Here is a 23,750-nt window from a genome sequence, read left to right as displayed (position 1 = left end):
CGGGCGCTGTGAGGGCCCCAGCACCGCGATGGCGGCGGAGGCCGAGCCGTGGGCCCGGCGCTGGCCCTGCTGGCCCCTGTGGACCGTCTGGCTCCTCGGGCTGCAGGCGGTGAGAGCCGGGGCGGGCGTGTGCGCGGGGCCGAGCGCGGCTGCGGTTCCTGAAAGAGGGCGGGTGCGAGGGTGGCGTGGGGGCGGAGTGAGACGTGTCCCGGTGCGGCTGTTCCTGCTCATCCCATCCCTCTCCTGCCTCCGCCACTGCTTCTTCTGCTCTCCTTGTCGGAGGCTGGTTTCTACTTCACAGTTTGTATCAGTGCTGCTTTCGCTTTAATATATTAAATTCTCTGGTGAGAAAGCAAAGCAACAGTTCAACGTGTATTTACAGTCAAAGCTTTGAGGGAGAAAATGCTGCTGAAATGAGGCGTGTCACTGGTTAAGAATTGTTATCTTGTTCTGTTGAGAATTCAGCTTCTGAGGTGTGAGGGTTCTTTATTATGATTAGTACACTTACTATTTCAGAAAAATATAGTAGTTAAGGTCCTAAAAATGGAGGAAAAATAATGAGGAGAGAGAATTTCTCCTTTCTATTTATTTCTTTTCTCGTTCCCCTCCCTATGGTTTTGTTCTCAAGCTGTTTTGAGCTTGTGTAACCAAAACTTCTTCACTGAGAGATTCACTTGTAACGGAGTCTTTGCTTATTCTCATACTTGGTTTATTTTTTGGTTGGTTCCCACTGCACCTCCCAAAAAAACACAAAACACAGAATATTGGCCTTATGTTTGCAGGTGCTTTGGGGGTCTGCTGGGGAAAGAAGTGAGGAGTGTGGCTGGTGGAAGCAAAGTGTCGATGCCAGGAACACCAGTTTTGCTGCAAGGTGAACAGACCCCAAAGTGAGGAAAAGAGGACAGTAAAGCATGAAAGGGGTGAATGGCAAACAGCAAGGTGCAAGAAAACTGTTTTAGGTACTACCATCATTAATTGAATAAGTTACAAAAATTAAAATGTAACCTTGGCAGGGTTTGTCGTCAAGTTGCACCAGAGGAGGTTTAGATTACATGTTAGGAATAATGTGTTCACTGGAAGGGTGGTCAGGCATTGGAATGAGCTGTCCAGGGAAATGGTAGAATCATCGTTCCTGAAAGTGTTGAAAAGGTGTGTGGATGTGGCACTTGGGGTGTAGTTTAGTGGTGGACACGGTGGTGCTGGGTTAATGGTTGGACTCAATGATGACCTTAGAGGTCTTTCCCAACCTTAATGATTCTATGAAGACAAACCCCAAATGTCATTTAAGTGCTGTGATAGGTGATTACATAGTTTTTGCTGCCCATAAAAAGCAGAACTGGTGTTTTCCATAGAAGCCATGGAATTGAATTGCCTATTTTAATGTATTACTAAAAAATCAGAATTGCAGGTTTTTACCTCCACTTCCACTTTTCATATGTGATTTTCCTTTAATATTAATCCAAACATGAAGTTAAAATGCTATCTTTGTGCCTTGTTGAGCAGTTTGGTCTGTGCCATCACTCCCTGATTGTGTTTTTCCCATGGTTAGCTGTTCTGCTTACTTTAGAAGTGTGTTTTGAGTGACATGAAATTTACTGCGATTGTTTTGAAAGAACAGGCTTTGGAAAGCTGTAGCCATGTGCATTTCAGCTGATTCTTTATGTTTGGGTTTTTTCCTTAAATTGTGAATAGGAAAACAGTAGAGTTATCAGAAGTGTATATAAATTAATTTTGGCAGGTCTGATACCTCGAAATGTACATACTATGAGTGTCTGGAATTGACTCTTAATTTAAGACCATTCTTTAAAATAAGGTGGTGTTTTGAACCTGTGGGCTGACCATTAGGCATTACTGTAAAACAGTCACAAGAGACTTAGTTGTTCTTTCTAATCATTAAAGCATTTAAAGTTGTCTTTAAAAAAAAAAAAAAAAGTAATGCTAAAAAGCGTCATTGTGTTGACTTTCAGGTAAGTGCATATGGAGCACAGTTGTCATCAGAATCTTGCAGAGAGCTGGGCTTCTCCAGTAACTTGCTGTGCAGTTCTTGCAATCTTCTTGGACAGTTCAATCTGAATCAGTTGGATCCATTCTGCAGGGAGTGCTGCCAAGAAGAAGCTCAGCTGGAGACTAGAAAGGTGAGTTTTGGACCAAATCCTTTGTGGAATAATTGACCATGTAATGTTTATGAAACTTTGCATTTTAAAAATATATGAGAATCTGCATTATACTTTCAAGAGGAAAATGCAACATTTATTCATAGCCCTATATATTTATATAAATAGGATGCAGATTTGCAGACTGGCCACAGTGCTCTAAAATAACGTCCCTGTACGAACAGTGGAATCTTTGGTTCTTTGGCAGCTCTTCTCTGGTGTGAAGTGTCCATACTGAGAAACTATGTCCAGGTTTCTTGAAGGGGAAGATGTATGGGATTTGAAGAGGGCAGAAGAAGAGGATAAGGAGAGTGGTGTTACTGATCTGGTGTTACAGCCCTTGCTTGGTCATTGACCCGTAATGTAATGGCCAGGACGGCTTAACTCAGTCCTGAGGAACAAAAGGCTGGTGCAGCTGCCAGGTCAGCTCCTGAAGTGGCACAAACCTGACAGAAGCAGGACTGCTCAACTCCATTCTGCAGTAGTGGGAACAGCTGGATATTTTGGGAATGATCTTGTTCAGAGCCCATGCTGTGCTTCAGTCAGTTAAATTAAGGCAAAGCCTTTCCTTTATCTGTAGTAAATAATTACCTGTGTTCCTTAAGGTACGTCATCAAGGAAGAATATTTTTGGAGTTCTTGGAAAGAATACATGTTTTCTCATGTGTGGTAATTTGAGACTGTAGCATCATTTATAATATTCTTATGAATGCTGTTTAAGAAAATGGAAATTTTTTATACTGTTACCACTTCTTAGAAATGTGTTTTTTAGATTTGGTGATTGTTTTGTGGTTTTAATTTTTTTTTAAGCTTGTACTCAGTAACTTCAAGTCTAGCCAGTGGAAAATTACTGTAGGGAGAAATTACTGTTAATATTATCTTAACATACTGTATTCAGAATCATCACGATTTGGATTTACTTTTGTTTTAACATAGTGCTGTTTGTAATGGTTTTCTGTAATTGAGCTCAAGATTTTACTGTTACATAAAAATTAACAATGTAATTTATAGTAGCTTCTTGCTAAACAAGAATTTATATGATATGCCTGCAGAATAGAAAAACTGAATGCTGCCTTTAGCTGTAGTTTTTCCCATTCCTTTTTTTTTCAGGCTACCATTGAAATCATCTTTCTAATGAAAATTTGATAGTGAAGAGTAAATGGATGTCAGAAGTCTTAAAAGGGTTTTTTTTCATACCCTCTTGCTTGTAGAACTTTTAATCTTACTCTGAAAACCTGCATCTCGATGTAAGATGTTTGACTTGCTGATTTGCAGCCTTGTGTGTTGCTGAGTTCCAGAGCAGTGGTGCTCTGGGTTTTGCTGATGCTGTGACCAGGTGCTTGAACATCCTCAGAGTACAGGAATCTTTTTTTCTGAGCCAGGATTCCTGTGCATGACGTAGCTTATTGGTTATATGAGCAAGTATTTGCTCCATGGTGTGGGACAGCATGTTCACAGTCTGTGCTACAACCAGATTTGCAAACTAAAGAATTCCAGGGCAGGCCTCAGGATTTGAATTTAATTCTCTTTGCAAATGTGTGGCAAATATCAGCAACAGGGAAAGTAGGAGTTAATTTATTGCATGACTTGTGCCTGAGTTCTAAATGAGAATTTAAAGTTTAAGGGGATAGCACATCTCTCTGAGAATTTTTATGTAATTGCTACTTTTCACAAATGATCTGTGAAATATCCTCAGGGCTAAAAATACTTTGTGCTGCATGGTATCAGTGCAACCTCAAATGAGATGTTTACGGATTTGAACTGTTTCAAAGCCTTGAAAGATGTTTATTAATCCTGGTTTTGTTATTGGTCCAGTAGTTTGTGAATTGACATTGTGGTAAATAGCTGTGAGGTACTCTTGTTACCCAGAATTTGTCTTGCTCTAAACTTCTGCTGACACCTGTCCAGTGAAATATTTTAATTACTTCAGAATTGGACTGTGGGTAAAATGAAAAACATGTTTTGGTTATTTTCTCCTCCTCTAGAGATTTTGTATGCAGTTTCACACTAATTCAGAAGCTAGCTTAAACAGTATTGCTTTAGACAGCTGCAAGTTTTAAGCCTCAGTCTGTCAGATGCAGAATACTGCTGGTGTGTAAAATGTAGAAGGATGAAATGGAGGTGAAGCTAACTGTGCGTGAAATTGTAGTAGCAGGAGAGATTGTCCATATTTTGCAGTAGCTGAAAATAGCTGCACTCCATCTGCAGCTTCACTTAGTCTGTGTGATCATTTGAGACATAGCTATAAGCATGTTCCGTTAATTGTGTGTTATAATCTTAGACTTATCTCAGCAATATATGCGTGTCAAAATCCAAATTGATTTTAAAAATCAGCTCAGTGATAAACTTTGCAATATGTTAAATTTCCCAGTTGCACTGGGTTTGCTACAACCCACAGGAGTTATCAGTATGTCTAAACGCAGCTTTGAAATGCGTTTTTGCTCACGGAGATGTGTTGAACTTCAGCATTTTAAAGTTCTACTGTCAAGTATTTGTCACGTTGCGGTGTTGTAGTGTTTGGTGACTTAGGAAGCACAACCTCAGGTGTAAGCAAAAGTTGAGTCATGAACATGGATGGTTCAGATGGCAAGTTGTCATGGGTAACTTCACGCATGTCTATCGTATGCTATTTCGAAATAGTTTATGATTCTGCTGTGAAACAAGGCAAACAGTGATACAGAAATCTATATGCATAATTCAAAAGTTCCATGGAGATGGGTAATAACTGCTCCATTCCACATTCCAATTCCAAATTTAAGCAAAAAGTCTAAAATCCTGAGATTTTTAGCAACTTTCTTGCATGTATTCAGGGTTATCAAAATATGCTAAACTGTCAAAGCATGGTTTAATCATTTATTGAAATATCTAGCCTCTGCACTGCTAAGGTAATGAGAAGTTTAGGATTATTTTTCACCAATTTTGTCATAGATGTAACAATATGAGTTAACTAAAATATTTCAGAAACTTGAAATGGATTGTTGTGCTCTAAGAGGGGAGGTTTGCACCTTGATGTTCTTCCCACACCATTAAATATAAAAGTTTCCTTTCAACCTTAATGCAAGGCTATAGACATAACCCTGCAGACAAACAGAGTGGATGAGACTTAGAAAATAGTGGTATTTAGAGACTTCAAATACTGTGTTTTTTCAACATCTTGAAAAATTATGAAAAGGGAGAACCACCTGGGGAGAAAATCCTGAGAATGTGTAGTAAAGCACTCTGGAAAATGGAGGGAAAAGTCAAAGCATAACAGTTTAACTTTTCCTAGATTTTTGGTGTTGATTTCTGCTTGCCATCTGGGTAGAGGTATCTGCACTGCAGTTGCATCGATCAGAAGGTGTGGTGTAGGCATATTTGCACACCTGTTCCTCAGTGCCACATTGTAACCAGTGCTGTACTTAATCAGGTACTTGGACATTTCTGCAGGAAGATGGCATCATATTTTCACTGCATTGAGCCATTCTTTTCCTTGAAAGTCCTTGGTACTTGAATTTGTGAGAAGTCGTTTTAAGGCATGAATGACTTGGTCTGTTTCAGTGCTGCAAAAACACAGAACTTCTGGTCTGTTGAAAGTGTAGCCTGAACTCTGAACCCCTTTTTCATTATAATGAATATTACTTATATTCTCCTTATGATGTATTTTGGGTGTAATTTAAAACTTGTACAGGCTTCTTAAATGTGCTGTTATGAATTACAAGCAGGAATGAGGTGACATTCTTGTTGAGACTTACTTTTTAAAACTCAAAATAGTTTACAAAACTCACAGTAATTACTGGAAGTAGAATAACTTGAAGTGCTTTTAATGCTTCAGGCTAGTCCTGTGTAACCCAATTTTTGTTCATTTTTCAGGGTTTTTTTTTTCTTTTCATTTCACTAATTAAAGTGCTACACTCAAATTACTGTTGGCTGCCTGCTTGTTCTGCCAGAGGCTCTTAATATGAATAGTTCCAGTGAAGCAATCTCATTTCTTAGTTTTCAACTCGATGGTTAAAAACAGAGAACTCCTTAGAATGCATTGACATCTCAGTGGGGTAATGTAACTGTAAGTCATATCAATGCTTGTGGAAATGAATTAGAATTGTAGTTTACTTCTAGCTGTTTCTCAAAACCCACATCTTTTTCTGTCTTTTGATGTGTTCTGTAAAGTCTTTTGACTGCTTTGTAAAAAAGCAAATTGTGCCTTTACATAACTGTACTCCTTATTTATAACAAGGTACATAAAAATGGTTCACGTTCATTGTTTTTTATCAAGTGTGGCTTCAAAAATAGTGTAATTCAATGACAGTGTATTTTATTTAACATTCAAGTAAATAATCATAACTCTGTAATTAAAGATAATATGTCATATTTGCTTTTAACTAAGAAGTGTCCCATACAGTTCATAGAGGAATAATTTGATGGGAAGTACTGATAGGGAAGTTAGGGGAATTGAGCTGACTGCATTCCCTCTAATTGAGAAAGTCTTCTACCAGATTACTGCTGCTTCAGGATATTATGCACAACCATTCCTTCAACTAAAAATGTGCTGCAGTGGATGTCCTTCTCAAGAACTTTACCATGTACAGTCTTTCCTTTCCTTCTGTACATGATGTTATCAGCAATGAAAATAAATGTTGACAAACAGTAGTCCTAGATAAGGAAGGTGCAGATAGCTAGTCAGTGCCTAAGACAGAAATTTACCATCTTTTGTTTGGCTCAGATTCACCAAAGGTTCATCTCTGTCAGATAAACTGAGATAAAATACATTATCTGTCTGTAACAGGGCAAGCCTTACCTATGGGAGACCTCTATCGAGTCTTATCAGTGAAAAAGAAAAGGCTGGGGAAACTATGAATGTGAATTTAAGTTGTTGATGTGCATCTATGCTGGTGAATGGAATACGTTTAGCTAATTAAGGCTGACCATATAGATAAAGTACTGGCATTTGACTATAAATTTGTTGAAAAAACGTCAAAAATTAAAGGTCTCAAAATTAATGAAATGTGTGAGATCAAATAAAAAACTCATGAGATCTGTCCTCTTTTCAACTCTCCTTTGTTTTTAGTAAAAGCATATATTCTGGAGAATAAAAGAGATGTTCAGGGATTATACTTCTAGAGGTAAGTAGATGCTTAGATAGAATCAGATGGTATATTCCAAAATTGAAACTTGAACTATTAACTTTCTATCTCTACTTTTTTGCTTGCATAATTCTGCACATTAGGTCCAAGTGAGAGCCTGTACACAGGAGCTCTTTTTCTGCCATTCTTTCCTATTCCACTCTGCCCTCCACCCCAACTCAAATTGGGCACTCACACCGCCGAGTCCAGGCTACAGTTCCAGAGGTCTAAAGCTGATGGTTGCTCAGCTTCTGCATTTTCTCTCACCCTTGTGCCAGACCTCTTGCTCACATGACCTTAAACCAAACCATTTCATAGAGCAAAGTTAACAAAGATAGTCTGCCAGAAGTGGAAGTTGTTTTGGAATTTTTTGTTGATTATTGGATTTAAACAGCAAAAAACGTTTAAATAATCCTGCAAGGAGGATATTGTTTAACACCAAAAATAAAACACTTAAATGGATGAGACATTTCCTGTATGCTGGAAAATGTAACAGTAATGCACAACTATGTTTTGTACATACAGAATAAAAAAGTTGATTTTCCTGCTCAAAGCAGAACTCAAAGTTCTGTGGATCTCCAAGAATGCAGATTCTACAACCTTTCTTAGTAAATTGTTTCAGTGCTTAAACACCCTCACTGTGACTTCCCTGCCCCCCATATTCAGTTGGAATTTCCTTCTCTGCAAATAAATGAGAGCTTAGATTGTGCTTCAGCTTTGTTCTGAGGAACTTGCCAGTAATGCATACCACTGATCACAGGAATAGCACTGATTCACATAACTGGTTTTTGTCTGTTAGACTCTGTTTCCAGACTCTTATTTGGAGTTAGGCATCTCCCTTCACAGGATAATGAGTTGTCAATGGGAGAAGTTGCTTTGTTGCTAAATTTACTGATGACATCAATTTGGAATGATGTGTGTGTAGCAATAACTTTACTGGCTTTCTGTATCACAGAGCAGTAATTCATAATGTTCCTGGCAGTGAGGCTTTCTGACTGTTCCCTGTTAAGAGATTCTTACTCATGTTCTGCCTCCAGCAAAAAGAAAGACTGGAGTGATTTTGAAAACTTTGAACTGTCCGTATAAATACCGTGCATTGTCTCCCATAGAAGAGAAAATATTTTATAGTTTATATCTCAGTGTATATTCTTTTAAAGTAATTTAGTTTTCTACTAAAAGTCATAAATGGACTGGTAGTTAGAGGAGTTTAGGAAAATGCAGAAGAAACAAAATCTCTGTTGTAACTAAATTTCTCAGAAGAACAAATATTGATCAACATGTTGGCTTGATTTCTGGGTAGGTGGACGGAACACAGTAAAATTAATTTGCATGCCTTTCAAAAAATGAGATCATTCACCATATTTTTCAACAGTACCAGTTTTTACATACCAAGCAACTTAGGCCATTAAGAATAATAATATCAATATTTTCTGACATTTTTTGAAATAAAACAGTAGTTTGAGTTGATAGGAGATAAGGAAGTCTGTTCATCAGATCTGATAATATAATATGGAATCAGAATTACAGTGAATTTCATAAAAAAATTGTTTGCATTGGAAAGAGATTAATTGTTGGTCCCTGTTTAGTGGAAGATTGTTTTGTACCTGAGGCAAGCAAAGATTCTAGAGTTTTAGCTGTAGTCATAAGTTGTGCTTTACTTATTAGCTTATTGTCAGAGGTTAACTGTACTTTTTAAATAGTGTGATGTTAGGAGAGAACAATGCACAGTTACCGGGGAGAATCCAGGTACCGTAAGGCAGTTATTGACCATTGCGTGGCCCCTTATCTTAATAGCCCCTTTCATTTAATTTCTTAAGACATGCTGATACTATAGGATTTTTTCAGTTGATTGCAAACAACTGTAGAAATCCAGTTTGAGTGACACTTTGTAACCTGTGTTAGGCAGGGTCAGGCCTAGTCATAAGTTAGAAAAAACCGGTCTGCAAGACATGGGTGTTACAGAAGTAAAATTAGGGATAACTTTTTGTATTTTACGCAACTTTTTTGTCACCTTTGATCTAGCGTAATTTTATTATGATCAAGGAGCAATCTGTGTTAAGTACCACTTTTTGCAGTTCAGTTTGATCTGAGTACCTGTAAACAGTAATGGTTACGTAGCAGGAATGCAATTTTCCTTCTACAGTGTTTGCCATGAGAAACTGTGATAACAGTACCATATCTGTGTGTAAATGAGGCACCACTGGAATTGTCCTGCAGAAATTGCTTCAGTTCCCTTCCTAAGAGTAGGTGAAATGTTTCCTTTCACCCAGATTAAAGTTCCTTGGTTTTACTTACTGGAACAATTATTTTTACAATGCCTATTTTTATTTAGCACAATTCTGATGTAAACAGTGCTATTCTGCTGTAATTGCCGCTTTCCTTCATCATTAAAGCAAATATGACCCATAGTGTGGTTTTCCTCTTCTCAATTGTGCAGAGCCATCTTGATTACAGCAGAATGAACTGTAGCAAGAGGTTCAGGTGCTGTACCAAAGCTTTTGAATGAAATTGAACTCAAGTTGATGCTTTGGAAAAGATGAGGGAAGAGTTCAGATATTGTCACAACAGAAAGACTTAGAAAGCATGCTATTAGAGTGTTGTAAAGAAAGCTAAGTTCTTTTTATAGATACAGACATGAACTGGCCTGGAAATCATAACAGCATTTGCTTTGATGTTAGCATGGACACTAGTAATAGTTTAGAGGGTCTTTATTTCATTCCTTGTAGTACTAAACTCACTTTTATGGGCACTAAAACAAGTGAAGCATTACTTTAAAATGAACTAACTCATGAGTTAAGCATTGTGTAATGAACTGACTCGAGATGTTTCTGTGCCTCCATGCTGAGTGATACATGTCATTCTTAGTAATACTCAAACACAGTGACTGCCTTCACAAGGAAGTTCGGAGAACATCTGCTCTGGACACAATGAGATGGTAGCAGCAGTAGATACTATTAACAAGTGTGCTTTTGTGGTGGGCTAAGTGATGCAAATAAACCTGTGCTTCTTGCAAAAGACACCTTTGTTTAAAGTTATAAATGAAGCCAATTGATTCTTCTTTTATTCTGGTCTAGCCATCGAGAGAGCAGCTGTTTGTCCCAGCATGAATCTAAACTTTTTTGTACCAGCACAGTTGGGTTTCAATTACGGCAGAGTTACAAGCTCAAAATTTGGACATCAATAATTGAGCTGTTTTCTTTGTTAAACTTCTATCAGATATTGGCCAGGAGTTACAAACCGTGAATAGTGAGTAATTACAAAATGTCTTACATATTTTGGATTCTTATAGTGATTTTGTTCTATAAAAATCCTTGTTTGAAAGGAAGAAAATAACTGTAAGAATTCTTTGTAGTAATGAGATTTCAAAAATGCTCATTTGACCATTGTCCTAAGTTTGAGTATACTTAGTTAAACACTTGCATAAAATAGTTAATTAACTAGATAGAAGGCTGTTTATTCCTGTGTCCACTTCTTTATGCTGACTTCTTGATGGAAAATGCAGATTGTCAGTATTAGAGAACCAGTTTAAATGTTCAGTGGATTAGTGAGGGTGCAAGCTAATGTCTAAGTTTTGGATGGCTGATAGAATTGTTGAATGTTTTTTAAAGAATAACAAATAGAGACAGGGTAAGTGAAGCTTATCACTATCCTATTTCCTCCGTGTTTGCAATTGCTTTGTGTTTTAATTGCAGAGGAACTTTAATTATGCCAGCTAGTATCAGAGCTGTTTATCACTGCCTTTTTTAATTAAAACCTTTATTTGAGTGGTGAAAAGGCTTTTAAAAAAACCTGGTATTTTTGATCTCTTGAGTATTATTTCATAGTACTTCTGGGTTTTAACAGTCAGATCTTAGGATTTTATCTTAAATCGAATGTCTAGTTGAAAATGTATCTGTAGCTGAACAAATTTCTGAGCTGCTGGTCTGAACAGATAATGCAGTGTAACATTTTATGTTCAGTTTCCCATTTAAGTAATGATCATTGATTAGTTCACACCAAGGGAGAAGTTGTAATTTCCCTCCAAGTGATTAGAGTATTTCTTACGTTTAATTCATAGTATTTAGGCAAATATTGAGTTGGACCTGAATTCAGAATATTTTTATTCTGAAATGAAGATGCATTTCTGAGACTTTGTAAATATCTTAGAGAAAGAAGAAATGGTTTTCCAGTTCCTAGCCCATAATTCCCATTGTAACATGTCCGATTGCAATTTTTTTTTAATGAAGCATTATACAGCAAGAGTGTATCTCAAATTATCTTTTTTTTCCCTGATTTTTAAATTTTTAGTGTAATGAATGAAAATTATCATGGATCTTGAGCGAATAGACAGTTGTTGCATAAATCAGAGACAGGTCTGCAATTATGATTCTGTCTAGTATCTTATTTGTAATTGGCATCAATACAATAGTATATTGTCTCCTCAAAGAGAAATAGTTCAACAGATAACACACCATATATAAACCAGTAATTTAGATTAATTTTGTCATTAACAGCTTCTGTTTATTATTACAGCTTTATGCAGGAGCTGTCCTAGAGGTATGTGGATGAAAATTGGGAAGGTTCCCTCAAGTCCAAGGTAAGTAAAGCCACTGCTTTTCTTTCAAAAATGAAATACTGTCACAGCTGAGTGACAAAATGTACTTTTAAGTACTATTACAGGTGATCTTAAATTTAGTATTTATGTCAGTAAAGTTACATTGACCTGAGACTCATCGAACTGGTCTCCAATAATTGATAGATGAATTTATATTGTGCACTTGTGGAACTACTTTATTTTCCCAGATCCTGCCATATAATTGTTTTATCCGTGGATAATGACAGCCAGCTAAAAGGAATGGAATACAGTTGTGTAAAAGGAAAATCAGTACCATCATTTTGTGGTGGGAAGAAGCAGCAGGAAAAGAATCTGTGAGAAATTTCAAACTGGAAATTTCTTATAAATTGGGGAAGAGCTTAGATGATAGCAGTACTTTGGTTATTTTGGGGGTTTCTTTGTGTAATGAAGACCCTCATACTGTACTTTGGACATAGTTGGAAGATAAAGACTAATCTAGTTTTAGAATTAAAAATGGCACAGACAGTATGTCTCCATCTACCATGGGCAGTGTTAATACCTGCCTGTTTAAAGGTTGGCTGACAAACAAGTGAAAAAAAAAAAGGGTTTAAAACAGGTTACAACTTACATAAGGTATGCAGCAGCCTGCCACAAGTACCCACACGTAGTTCAGTTGAATAACTGCAAAACCAGAGCAAAGCTATTTTCTCTTTTCCACTGTTTAAAATGTCAAAATAAGAATTGTTTAAATAACTTGTCCTTCTTCGGGGCGTGAGGAGATTAACTTTGTTAGCACAGGAGTCCATATTATCTCCGTGACCCTTCAAATTTAGCAAACAGAAAAACATTCCCAACTGTTGTTGCCCATTGGCTCAGCTGCTTACGGTTGTGAATTTGTAACAGTTAAGTGCTCCCTTGAGCTATAGGTTTGAAGGAAAAGCTCAGTCTGTTAGCCTGACCCCAGCCTGCAATATGTCCTCCATTATCTTCATCTGTAGGTCCTTAAAGGGAATGGCCCCCACACCATGAAATGTGTTCCCAAGACTTGGAATGGTGCAAAATGAAAAACTTGAAAATTTTGAATAGGTTTTTTTTCCCTTTGAATCCTTGGTTATCTAAACCTGCTCAGATATTTACAGTCCATTACCATATACCTTAGTTCTTAAAAGTAAGTGGCTTTAACACAGCTGAATAAATTTTTAAGTAGATCTCTGGTTTGACTACCCCTTTTTTTTGGTACAATAAGAATTAAAAAAGGACTGAGTAGTGCACTTAAATTTCTCTTTTGCCTTTTCATCACTGATTTCTGCAGTTACTCAGTCTAAGTTTTTCTCGACCAAATTTACTGCTAGGGTATTAGAACATGTCAGAACGTGGGATGTATTTTAAGAGCATACTTAAAAATTTTAAAAAGCAGCAGAATATATTCTTCCAGCTGGTATTTGTCTTCACACTAGTATTAATCTCAGAATACTTTTACTTAAATTTTCTCCTTGATTTTAACTTCTCCCAGAAACAGTATGTAGCGTCTCCATCTTAGGACATTAACATTCAAAAAGTGTTTCTTATTTCAACTTTTCACTTGGATGTTTGCTGTGGAGGGTAGGTTGCCTGAAGGTCATGCTGCTGCTTTTGAAGCATTGTCTTTGTAGGCCTCGTTGAACTGTGTAGCCCATCATTAACGATGTCTCATCACAAATAACTGATTCCTTTTCCATAGCTTCTGTGAGGATTTTTTTCAAGTTTGTTTGGGTGTGTTTGGGTTTTTTTCCAGAATATACACAAAATTATGCTGTTAATTGCAGGGCTGTGTCTGTATTAGAATTACATGGATTAGTCTACGTTACTCCTGTAACTGTGAAGTCTTCAGCTTTAAGTACCTATCTAAATTGTTTTGTCACTTGGTATAGTCCCACAGACTTGATGTGTCTCAGACTACTTGTGGACTATATTTTATTTGACCAAAGATTGAACAGTGTTGTTTTGGGGTTTTTTAATTACAAGATTCACATTTTAAAATAATTAGAGATTAAAATCAGCCGGATTAATAAAAGGTTTGTAAAAGTTAAACAGTTGGGAAAAGCTGTAGGTTGCTTGTGGTTTCTAAATGCAATAATTTATGGTCCTTCTGTATCAAGGCTTCTTTCAGAATTTCTGGTTATATAATTTTTAGCTATGAACAGTTGCTTAAATACACCTGTGTGCCTGAAATGTGAGAATCATTACATATGGAATATATTTGTAGATACTGGGAAAGCAAAGAAGTGAGAAGTGATGAAAAAAATCTAGTCCTCATCAAGGGATGAAAAAGTCTAGTCTTCAGCAATATTATCTCAGTCTTAAACTGGATGTTATTCTTTGTAATGTCACAGCAAACTACTAAGTGCTTTTGTGAATATAGCCAAGGATGTCTGTTAGGGTTTTCAAATACAGCTTCTTGTGATAAGTCTGGTAACAGACCACATTTCTGTATATCCCTTTTAAGTTCATTATTGAACTATTTTTCCTTATAAATTTCCCTTAAAAATAAATTGCTCCATTATAAATACTGTACTATAAAATTAATTCCTATATTACATATACTTTGAAGTTGTTCTCTGTAAAACTATTCTTAAATATTTATCATTTAAAAGTGACAAGATTCATAAATGAAGCAAAACCTTATTATACCAGGTAATGCAAAATGTGACAGTTTTTGGCTGACACCCATAAAACTGAGATGCTGGAATAGAATAGTAAATTATCAGGGTCAGTGATTAATCTAGCATATTTGTTTTAAGTTGACATTTCAGTAGCAACTGTGTTCTGTTCACAGGGAGATAGGAGATCAGTGTTTAGACTCCTACAATCTTTACAGTTTGTTTAACAAAAACTGAACTGGGCTGGCTTTTTTACATTGAACGTTTCTTTCATATTTCTCTGCATTCTTTTTTTACCAATAAAATAATTTTCACCTCTCCCTGTGTGACTCTTAAGTTAAGAAATGGATGTGCTCCCAGCAAGTCTATTATAGAAACAAGGTCCTTAATCTTGAACTCATACAGTATCCAGCTATATCAGACCTTCTAACTTCAGAGTCAGTAAGCACTATTATATTGCCTAAGTTCTGCAAGTGTGAGGGGAATTCTTTTAGATAACTAAAATGTAATTTCTTTTGGGATTGTATTGTATGAGGTAAGATCGCTCATTCCCTAGTTATTTTAATCTGTAATTCATAAATACTGATGAAAGAAAGTTAGAAAATTATATTAACCTTAAATCTTGCATTGATAGAAGCATTAGTAAAACTCTTGCTAAGAAATACGGATATTATAGTGGGAGACATGCATCAATTTATCATAATCTTTTGTAAACAGACAATACACAAATTAAAACAGAACTTCAGATTCAGGAAAGTCTCTTGCCCAACTGCTTATACAAAGTGCCCTGTCTTTGGGGTTTCGTGAATTTTTTTCCTCAGGCTTGATTGGAGCTCTGTCTTGGATTGGTTTCTGAAAGCATGTGGTGCTTTGTATAAAACCATGAACAGCTGCATTGTAACTCGACTAACAGACTGCAAATAGTAGTTATTTATGTGCCATATGAATTCTTAAATTTAAATTTTTATCTCAAACTGAGGTCCCTGGACGGTAGAGAACTACAGTCATTAAAATGTAAGTGAGTGCTTGATGTGTTCTGTAGTTGTCTTTTTGCAAGGCTCTCATGGTGTCTTTAGAAGCAGGCTCGTGCCATCTTCAAAACTGCAGAGCATGTATTTGTCCCCACAACAAATTATTAAAGAGTCTGGGGAAAGACAGTAATGCTTTTGGTCTGCCTGTATTCCCAGTGATTTACATATTCACATTTTGAGCAAATATTGCTAGTTGTCTTAGCAATGCTTAGCTATTGGTGACACTATTAAATTTTGGGATTTCCTGTCTTCATAAAATATCCCTCTATTGCTCTTCCTTTTGTTTTGCTTGCATTTCTTTTTCTTAGGTTTAACACTTGATAATTGGTAATGTCTCAATAAACCCCTGTTTTAATTCAAGTTCATTTCAGGTTCAAAATGGTCAAGTTCTTTGTGCCTTTTTTTATGTACTATTCTGTGACATTATGCACAAACTTGTGTCTGCAGTAAAATTTTTTACTTTCAAACGGCTTGTGGTTAATAATTCAGTGCAGAATTAAGCAGACTACCCTTTGTTTCATTATCTTATCTGAAGTAATATGACATTTGCTTTCTGTTTATTGAAATTAACTCAGAAGAACTCTTCGATCTGATGACCCCAAAATGGGTCAGACTCCTGCTGTATCCTCCTGTCCCTAAGAGAATAGTGCAGGTGTTGTGTGCATATACATAGACTTGCTGTTTGGGCCACAGTGATGCTTGATTTCTTTAATAATCTCCCTTTAGGACTCTCGGCTTTATTCCCAACAGAACTAGTTTTCACAGACTTTCTTAAAACAAAGAGGTGTTATATATCAAAAGAAAGGGACCTTGTAACAATAGCAGTGAGTTCTGCATTCTGCTGTGTTCATAGGTAGAGGCTGCTTTTTGGTCTTTAAAAGCACTGCAAAACAGTTTGGTGTGGGGCAGGCTTTTAAATGCTCATACAAACCTTCTCTGACCTTTTAGTTGTAGTTGATTGTGTCTGCTCTGTAGGAACACCTCAGGAGTGCCTTCCAACAGAAGGCGTGTGCTTCGGTATTGCACGTGTTTTATAAGAGCATGAGGTAAAGTGATTTGTGCAAAGCTGTCAGTAGAACAGCTCTTGTGTTTAATTCACCAGAACATTGTGTCATGGCACCAAGCTCAGAGTTTATCTTACAGAATCAAAGTGGAAAATGCGTCCCCTGCTCACCCATGGATGGATTGGAGAAATGCTTGTTTCTCTGTGGTAATTTTTAAAGCTGCTACAGAGAAGAAAATGGGGAGATAACTAGGATTTCAGTATTAGACATCAAAGAACTAAAGAATGGTGTAAAAATGATGTGTGAGGAGCCTTTAGATGTAGGAAGCAACAACGTTGATGTCAGGGCACAGAGGAGCAACTGTTGGGGCAGGGCTGAAGGTAGAGTATATTATACCACATCCCATGATGAGCAAGCACTTGTGTGTCCCAAACAAACAGTACGCACTGTAGCTGCATCTGACTTCCTAACCCCATCAATTCATTTCAAAGGCTGTTAATTCAACTCAAGGACTGATTTAGTGGAAAAGAAAAAAATGTATTTGATGGGATAATCTGTATTTTTAATGCATGTCAGTATTTTAGTTTCCCATTTTAGCTTCTAAAATTCAGAATATACAAATTATTTGTACAGTGAGTGTTTTTCTTTGTTGCATTGCAGATTCAAGAGACTGATGCAGAAAGTCACTATGATCAGCATTAGAAATAAATATGCCATAACAGAAACTAATTTCATTCCAGCTGTCTAAAATTTCAGGAAAAATGTTCTATAGTGCTTCAGCTTTCAGGAAATTTAGACATTTGACATTGATACAAGTGTGTAATAGCTACTTTTAATGTGACAGAATGTAATGCTGCCTATAGAATACTTTCTTCTTCCACCTAATTCTGTTTCCATTTTATGTGAGCTTGTTCAGTCCAACACTGAAGCCAGAGAACAGCCGCTCATGTCCAAATGAGCTTTCATCTGTCCCTCAAGTAACAAATTCTCACACCTGTTACAAGCTTAAAGTGCTGTAACCTGAAGTAACTCCCAAAGGCTATTCTTTAATGCAACTGAGTTCTTGAGTTGTGTCAGAGTTGCTTTGGAAACTTTATCCATTTTACTATGCTCTCTTACAATTTCTAAGTTTTGCAATTAAAGTTATTCACTATGCTGACTGCTTCTTACAACTTCCTATTCATATAAAGCCCTAGAGACTGATTTCAGCTTTAGATTTAAATTGAAGAAAAATGTGGAAAAATTCCTCTGGAAATAGTTCACTGTTCTGTGGACATAACAAAGAATAAGAGATGTCATTGCCACTTTTTTGCATGTTACTGTTGATGGCAGCCAGGATGTCAGGTCACAAGGACGTGGGGAACACTGAAGTTGCAAATATGTCTTTGAGTTTAAATCAGACAGTATGTGAGCAAGTACTGGTTATTTAGTGCCACTTGAAATTGTTATACTGTACAGGTTACAAATGACATTAGTGTACAGTCCTGTAGAAAGAACAAAAACAAGTCTTATTTTCTTCAAGGGCCTGGCACGTCCTTGGGCCATTGGTATTTTTCTACCTTGTTTATACTGTGTGGTGGTTGGTGCAGCAGGCAGAGGATATGATTTTGATCTGTAGCGGGAGCACAGTGGAAGAGGGAAGAAAATAAGTGCCACTCTGTATAACCACGGTAGAAAGTGTTAAGGTAACTGCAGTAATATAAAGATGCCAGGAGACATGTCTGCAATTACGGAGGAAAGCACTGCACTTTGTGAGCCAGGATGAAACATTAGTCCTGAGGTTGCACTCATCTCCCTGCACCAGTTGGATGCAGTGCCATTTGTGAGAGATTCATTGTAGTCTAACCTTGAAAAAGCAGCTTGAACATGCAGCCAGCACCTTTGTAAGAGTCAATCCATACTGACAGGGTTCACCCTTGGGGAGATGCTACTGACGTACTACAGGAGTGTCCTGAATCCACTTAATGTCAATACAGATACTAAACTCAGCCTTTAGCACAGCCTGACTCTAAAAAGGAGGGAATGAGGACTGTATTTTCTGAATAAATTTTAAATACTTCTAGAACTCAGGCATTCAGTAGGGTAAAGTGTTGGAAGGAGGGGATTATGCTCACAATTTATCCTGAAATAATTTATATTGTCTTTTCAAAGTTAAGGTAAACACAAAGCCTGGGTTGTGCTGTAGGGATACAGGGCTGTGCTGCTGTTAATACCCACTGTTTGCTGACTAGTGCTTTAAGTGAGGAGTTGTGCAGCAGCAGCCCCACCTCAGATGGAACTTTTCTCCTGTCACTGCCTGACAGGCCATGGAGTCTGTCTTAAAGCCGATTGCTGTTAGGAGTGTCAGGAGGAGATACCAACTCCTCCTCTTGTTTTCTGGTCTTGTTTTCTTGCTGGTTTTTAACACATAATCTCAGAGATCTCTGCAAGACAAGATTGTCTGTCTTGTTTGCAAGAATAACACCTCTACCCACAGTTTCCTCTGTGCCCTTTCCCCCGCACTGCTGCAGTGCGTGGAGTGTGCTGATGAGATGGGTGTCATATTCAGCCTCCCTCACAAAGCTTATCTGCAGCCAGATTTTGATCGCTCTAACACTTCTCCTCACATTTGTGTATCACAGTAGCATATGGGCCAGTCTGCTGAAGGCTGTCAGTTGTATGTGCAGATAAACTGACTTACACAGTTGCACTAACGTTTGAGGAAAATCCAAGCAGATATGAATCTTGTTCAGATTACCAGCAAAAATAGGTGTTCCTCTGGCATAATAAGTTTAGCATTATTAATTTTGTTAAGATATTAAGGTTTTTAACATTAAAATATCTTCTAAAGCATCATTCCAAAAGAAATAATTTGTGGAATACTAATTTGATGTAAATATACTTAATGCAAGTGGAGAAGAGTTTGATTTTTTTTCTTTCTTTTCTTTCTTTTCTCCAACCATAGCTTTTGTCAGGAGTGATAAGCCAAAGCTCTTCAGGGGACTGCAAATCAAGGTGAGTAGTAGCCTAACTTTTTTTGCAGGATGTTAAGAAGAATTAAGTTTGGTGGAGATAGTCCTCTTGTAGATTGTTCTCTATTTGCTGGTCAGGTAATCCTTTAGTAGAGGACATATATTTGCACTGCCAGTATATGTCTTCACAAATTTCTGCTAGTAATATTAGTTTATGTGTTGCTCAGTAACTGGTATCAATTCTTTGTTGGTGGTGGGGTTTTGGTTTATTGTATTGTTGTTTGGTCTTAAGCCAAGAAAAAAATTGTACTGTAAACCCTAATAGCAGATGGGAAAAGAATGTGAGGAATGCTTACATTCTGTCCTTACTTTGTGGATATCTTGAATTTACTCAAGCTTATTCTGCCATAGTTTCCTTTTCTCCTATTCTATTCTCCCCTCATTTTTTTATGGAGCTGCCATTTCCACACATTCAATGATTCTTATATTTTTCTCCTCCTTCTCAGAATTGTCTTACTGTGTTATATTGTGCTGTTTTTATTTTATAGTCTTCAAACATCCAACTTTATAGAAATGCATGTACTGAATGGTGTTTCTTATGACTTGCATATATGCAAATCTGCATAGGTTGCACTGCCTTAAGTCCCAACAATTCTTTGGTTTCAACATCTAGAGTAAGACTTCACCTTCCTCTTAAAATCCTGTGTGAACTCTGAGTGTACTTCACAGATACACATCTTGATTCTCACATCTTGTGCTCCCATCTCTATTCCCCAAATGGCACCATCTGGAATCACTTCATAGCTATGCATGGCTGCAATAAGTGATTTGTCTTCTCAGCAGCAGATTCCATCTAAAACAGATTTCCTCTGTCTGTCTCACACATTCATGTCTCTGTGTCCTCCAGCTTCTTTCAAAAGCTTTCACTCCTTCTGCATGTCTGACTATTTTTTTTTTTTTTAAACTTTGTAGATTTATTGAACATCAAAGCAGTCTAGACTACAATTGGTGCAGAGCACTACCAGAAAAAAAATGTTGTGCAAATTAATCTGTATTTATTTTACAAGACTTTTGGAAAACTGATTAGAGGTGCCGCTAGCTTCATTAAGTAAAACCAACTAGGTTAGCTCAGTCGAGCAAAGTGAAATGCTCCTGGGAAAATCTTTCCATAAACTGAAATGGTCAGAGCTTTCTAATACTGTTAAAAGCTTTTATTTGCATTACCTATTTGTGACTTAGTGAGTTTGCAGAAGCATTAAAGAATTGTGTTACCAGCAAAGTGTAGTAGGCACAGATACAATACGGCAGGAAAGGATGTGATTGCATTAGAAATTGATAAAACTTTTACATATTAAAGTGACCTGAAATTTCTAAAATGGTAAAAAGGCTATTGATCATATTAGAAAGATCATTCGTCTGCTTGATTTAAAAATCCAACTTCAGTAACTTGCAACAGTTGAAGTAAATACCATCTTTCAAAGCCAGGCTTATGGCATTGCCTCTCTGCACACGCATTAACTGCTGTGGTGCACCAAGGAGAACAAGTAGATGTTTCTGACACACACTCTCACACCCCTTCCTTTGACTTGTTCTTCCACTTTGCTCTCTTTGACATTAAATGCAAGTCAGAAGTCTGAACTGATTTAAATCATTTGAGAGTGGGGGAGATGTTAGTATGGAGAATGCATTTCCTGCTCAAGGTAAATGGCTCTTTTTTCCCCACAGTATGTGCGTGGTTCTGACCCTGTACTAAAGCTGCTGGACGACAGTGGGAACATTGCAGAAGAACTGAGCATCCTCAAGTGGAATACAGATAGCGTGGAAGAATTTCTAAGTGAAAAATTAGAACGTCTATAAATCATTGCTTTCCATCCTCTTTTGTTTTTTTTTCATATTTTGTCATGGTAATCTTCTCAGATGAATTGTACTGCAATTGAAAACACATTCCAGATTCTGTATTTGTTTTAAAATATCTGTTGTGCTGTACTAAACATCTTATAATTAGAAGGGAAGCTTCAGCACACATATCTGACAAGTTGACAAACAATAGCTTGTCTTAACGTTATTATTTCAGCTCTTAATGCATTTATCACTAACAAAATGCCTTGTTTTAAAGTTAATTATGCAAATATCAGTTTCTTATAATTGGTCCTGTTTTTAGAAATGCTCTTAAAATCGAAGAGCTTCAAATAATTGAAACGATTACCATGCTTTTTTCTGCTGCTCTTTCTAAGGAAGTCAGAACCAAATGCAATCTTCTATCTCCCAAAGAAACTTGGCTACTAATGCCCTCTTCTTTTTTTTTTGTATTTGAACTGTCCTTTTATAGAAGCATTGTTTACAGTGAGTATCTAGTTCACAGGTTTTGAAGCTGATGGAGGAACTCATGCTCTGATGCTGTGAAACATTTAGTAAGTACACTTTAGTGAAGACTACATAGAAAACCTTTGAGGTATATGGAAGTCTGATGTCAGGTGTGCTTTACATTAAGTGTTTTGCTTCAGAAAACATGAGCTATAAGTTTTGAAAAAGCTTTCCTTCTAACTTTCAGAAATTTATTGTAAGCCTGTTTATCAAATTAATTTAGAAGCTTTTCTTTTAAAATTTATATTTTTTTCTCACTTGAAATTTATGTGAACAGGGAATACAGACAGTACGTATGATAATGAGTCAAATCCATTAAGACTTGTCAGGTTTTTCCACTTATCAATAAATACGGTAATCAAGAATAATGTCATCTTTTTTCTGAAGTCTAATTAGTAAATAAATTTTCCTTTTAACTACTTAATGCTCACCAGTTTTTGGTTGGATGGGTGTTATGCTATGACTTGAAGTGATACTCAGGTTTGGTCTTCGTATGTAATTTTATATCTCAAGCAATTTCTCTGTAATTTACAGATCTTATTCCCAACTTTGGAGAAGAACTCATCAGCTTCATAGCAGAACCTGGAACTGAGACCACTCTAAACTATCAGGAGTAATATTCAAAGGTGATTCTTTGGGCATAGCCTTTGGAGTTTTTATTCCTGAAATATTCCTATAAACTTGTAGCAGCTGTGTGCAGCTGGGTCACATGATGTCTCACTGTCATGCTGTCCTTGTGAACCATGCTCCTGGCTTCCCAGATGACTCAGTGTGAGACAGCTACAATAGTGGTCACCACTGTCTTGGAGAAACATAATCTGTACATGAAAAGCACAAATCTTTGCAGCTTGTGCTGACTTATTAGAGTCAAACATGGATTTGTTCTTGGGGTATATGAAGTATTAATCAGCAGAGGAGCTACAACCAAAGCATGTGGCATGATGACCAGTATTTTGGTAGTAAAAATATGCTGCCATCCACTGGTCTTTTAATATACTGACTGTATTCCATACTTCCCATTCCTATGTTTGCCGGTTTCTGTATGGATGATTAGGCGTGCTGTTATAGCAGAATATTTTAACCTTGTCCTTCTCTCCAGGTTTAGGTCTTCTTTACCATGCAACAGAGAGATTGTTTGCTTGATTTGATATTTATCAAATATTTTTATCTGCTTCTGTATGATTCCTTCCTTCTCCTTAACATGACAGCCAGTGTTTCTGACCTTCAATCTCCTTTTTCTTTCCATTTCTTCCTACTGCCAGCCCAGTACTTCCCTACACAGACTTTGTCTTCCCACACCAGGTCCTTCAATGCTGCTCTTGCTTGTCTGTTACAGAAGCAAGGAATTCACTCTTGTATCTAGGAGATAACCATCCCAGAGTGGAGGAGGATGACAGGCCAAAGAATTTCTCCTCCAGCATAACTGAGTTTTATGACTGCAGTCACAGTATTATTTCTGCAACTTCTGACCTTTCCCAGTACTGGTTCTCACATGTTTCCTCCATTAAGGAGACTGGAAATGAGCTTTTCTCCCAGTTTTCCTCCTAGGTTCCTGATTTGCTGATTCCTATTCCACATACTAATCAGGCCTTGTAATACAGATACTTTTAGCTTAAAAGCATGCACAAGGTACATTCCTGTATTTCCCTATATATAGGAACACCTTTGGAGTCTTCCCTTGCATTCTGTTCCTGGGATGCTGAGCCCTGATCCTTCTTGATCTGTAGTTTCTAGCAAAAGCTTAATTACCTACACTTCCTGACCTGTTGGCTGTGCTCCACGCTGTTCTTGAAGTGTCAAATTCAGACTGTCCTGGCTTAATTTTTTCTTATTCTGTCCTTTAGATGATACTCAGGTTCTTGGCTCTAGCGACATGCACTAGGAACATTTAACATTCTGGCACAAATGAGTTGGGCTTTGTGTAAAAAGAGGCAATTGGAGTGTGGCATAATTTC

The 23,750-nt window shown here is 37.1% G+C and overlaps 1 protein-coding gene across 1 annotated transcript; it reads left to right on the top strand.

The window, feature by feature from the left end:
* SELENOF (selenoprotein F) lies at positions 1–22,214 on the top strand. The gene is made up of 5 exons (XM_050306491.1): positions 1–109; positions 1,968–2,135; positions 11,764–11,827; positions 19,425–19,474; positions 21,157–22,214. The coding sequence occupies exons 1-5, from the start codon at positions 29–31 to the stop codon at positions 21,286–21,288; spliced, it is 495 nt and encodes a 164-aa protein (XP_050162448.1). The 5' UTR covers positions 1–28; the 3' UTR covers positions 21,289–22,214.
* Positions 22,215–23,750: the final 1,536 nt, after the last annotated feature.

Source organism: Myiozetetes cayanensis, unplaced genomic scaffold (genome assembly GCF_022539395.1).
Source record: "Myiozetetes cayanensis isolate MyiCay16 unplaced genomic scaffold, myiCay2020 scf12, whole genome shotgun sequence".
Lineage (NCBI taxonomy): Eukaryota > Metazoa > Chordata > Aves > Passeriformes > Tyrannidae > Myiozetetes > Myiozetetes cayanensis.
The sequence above is the reverse complement of the archived record's forward strand: the minus strand, read 5'-3'. Positions and strand labels throughout refer to the sequence as shown.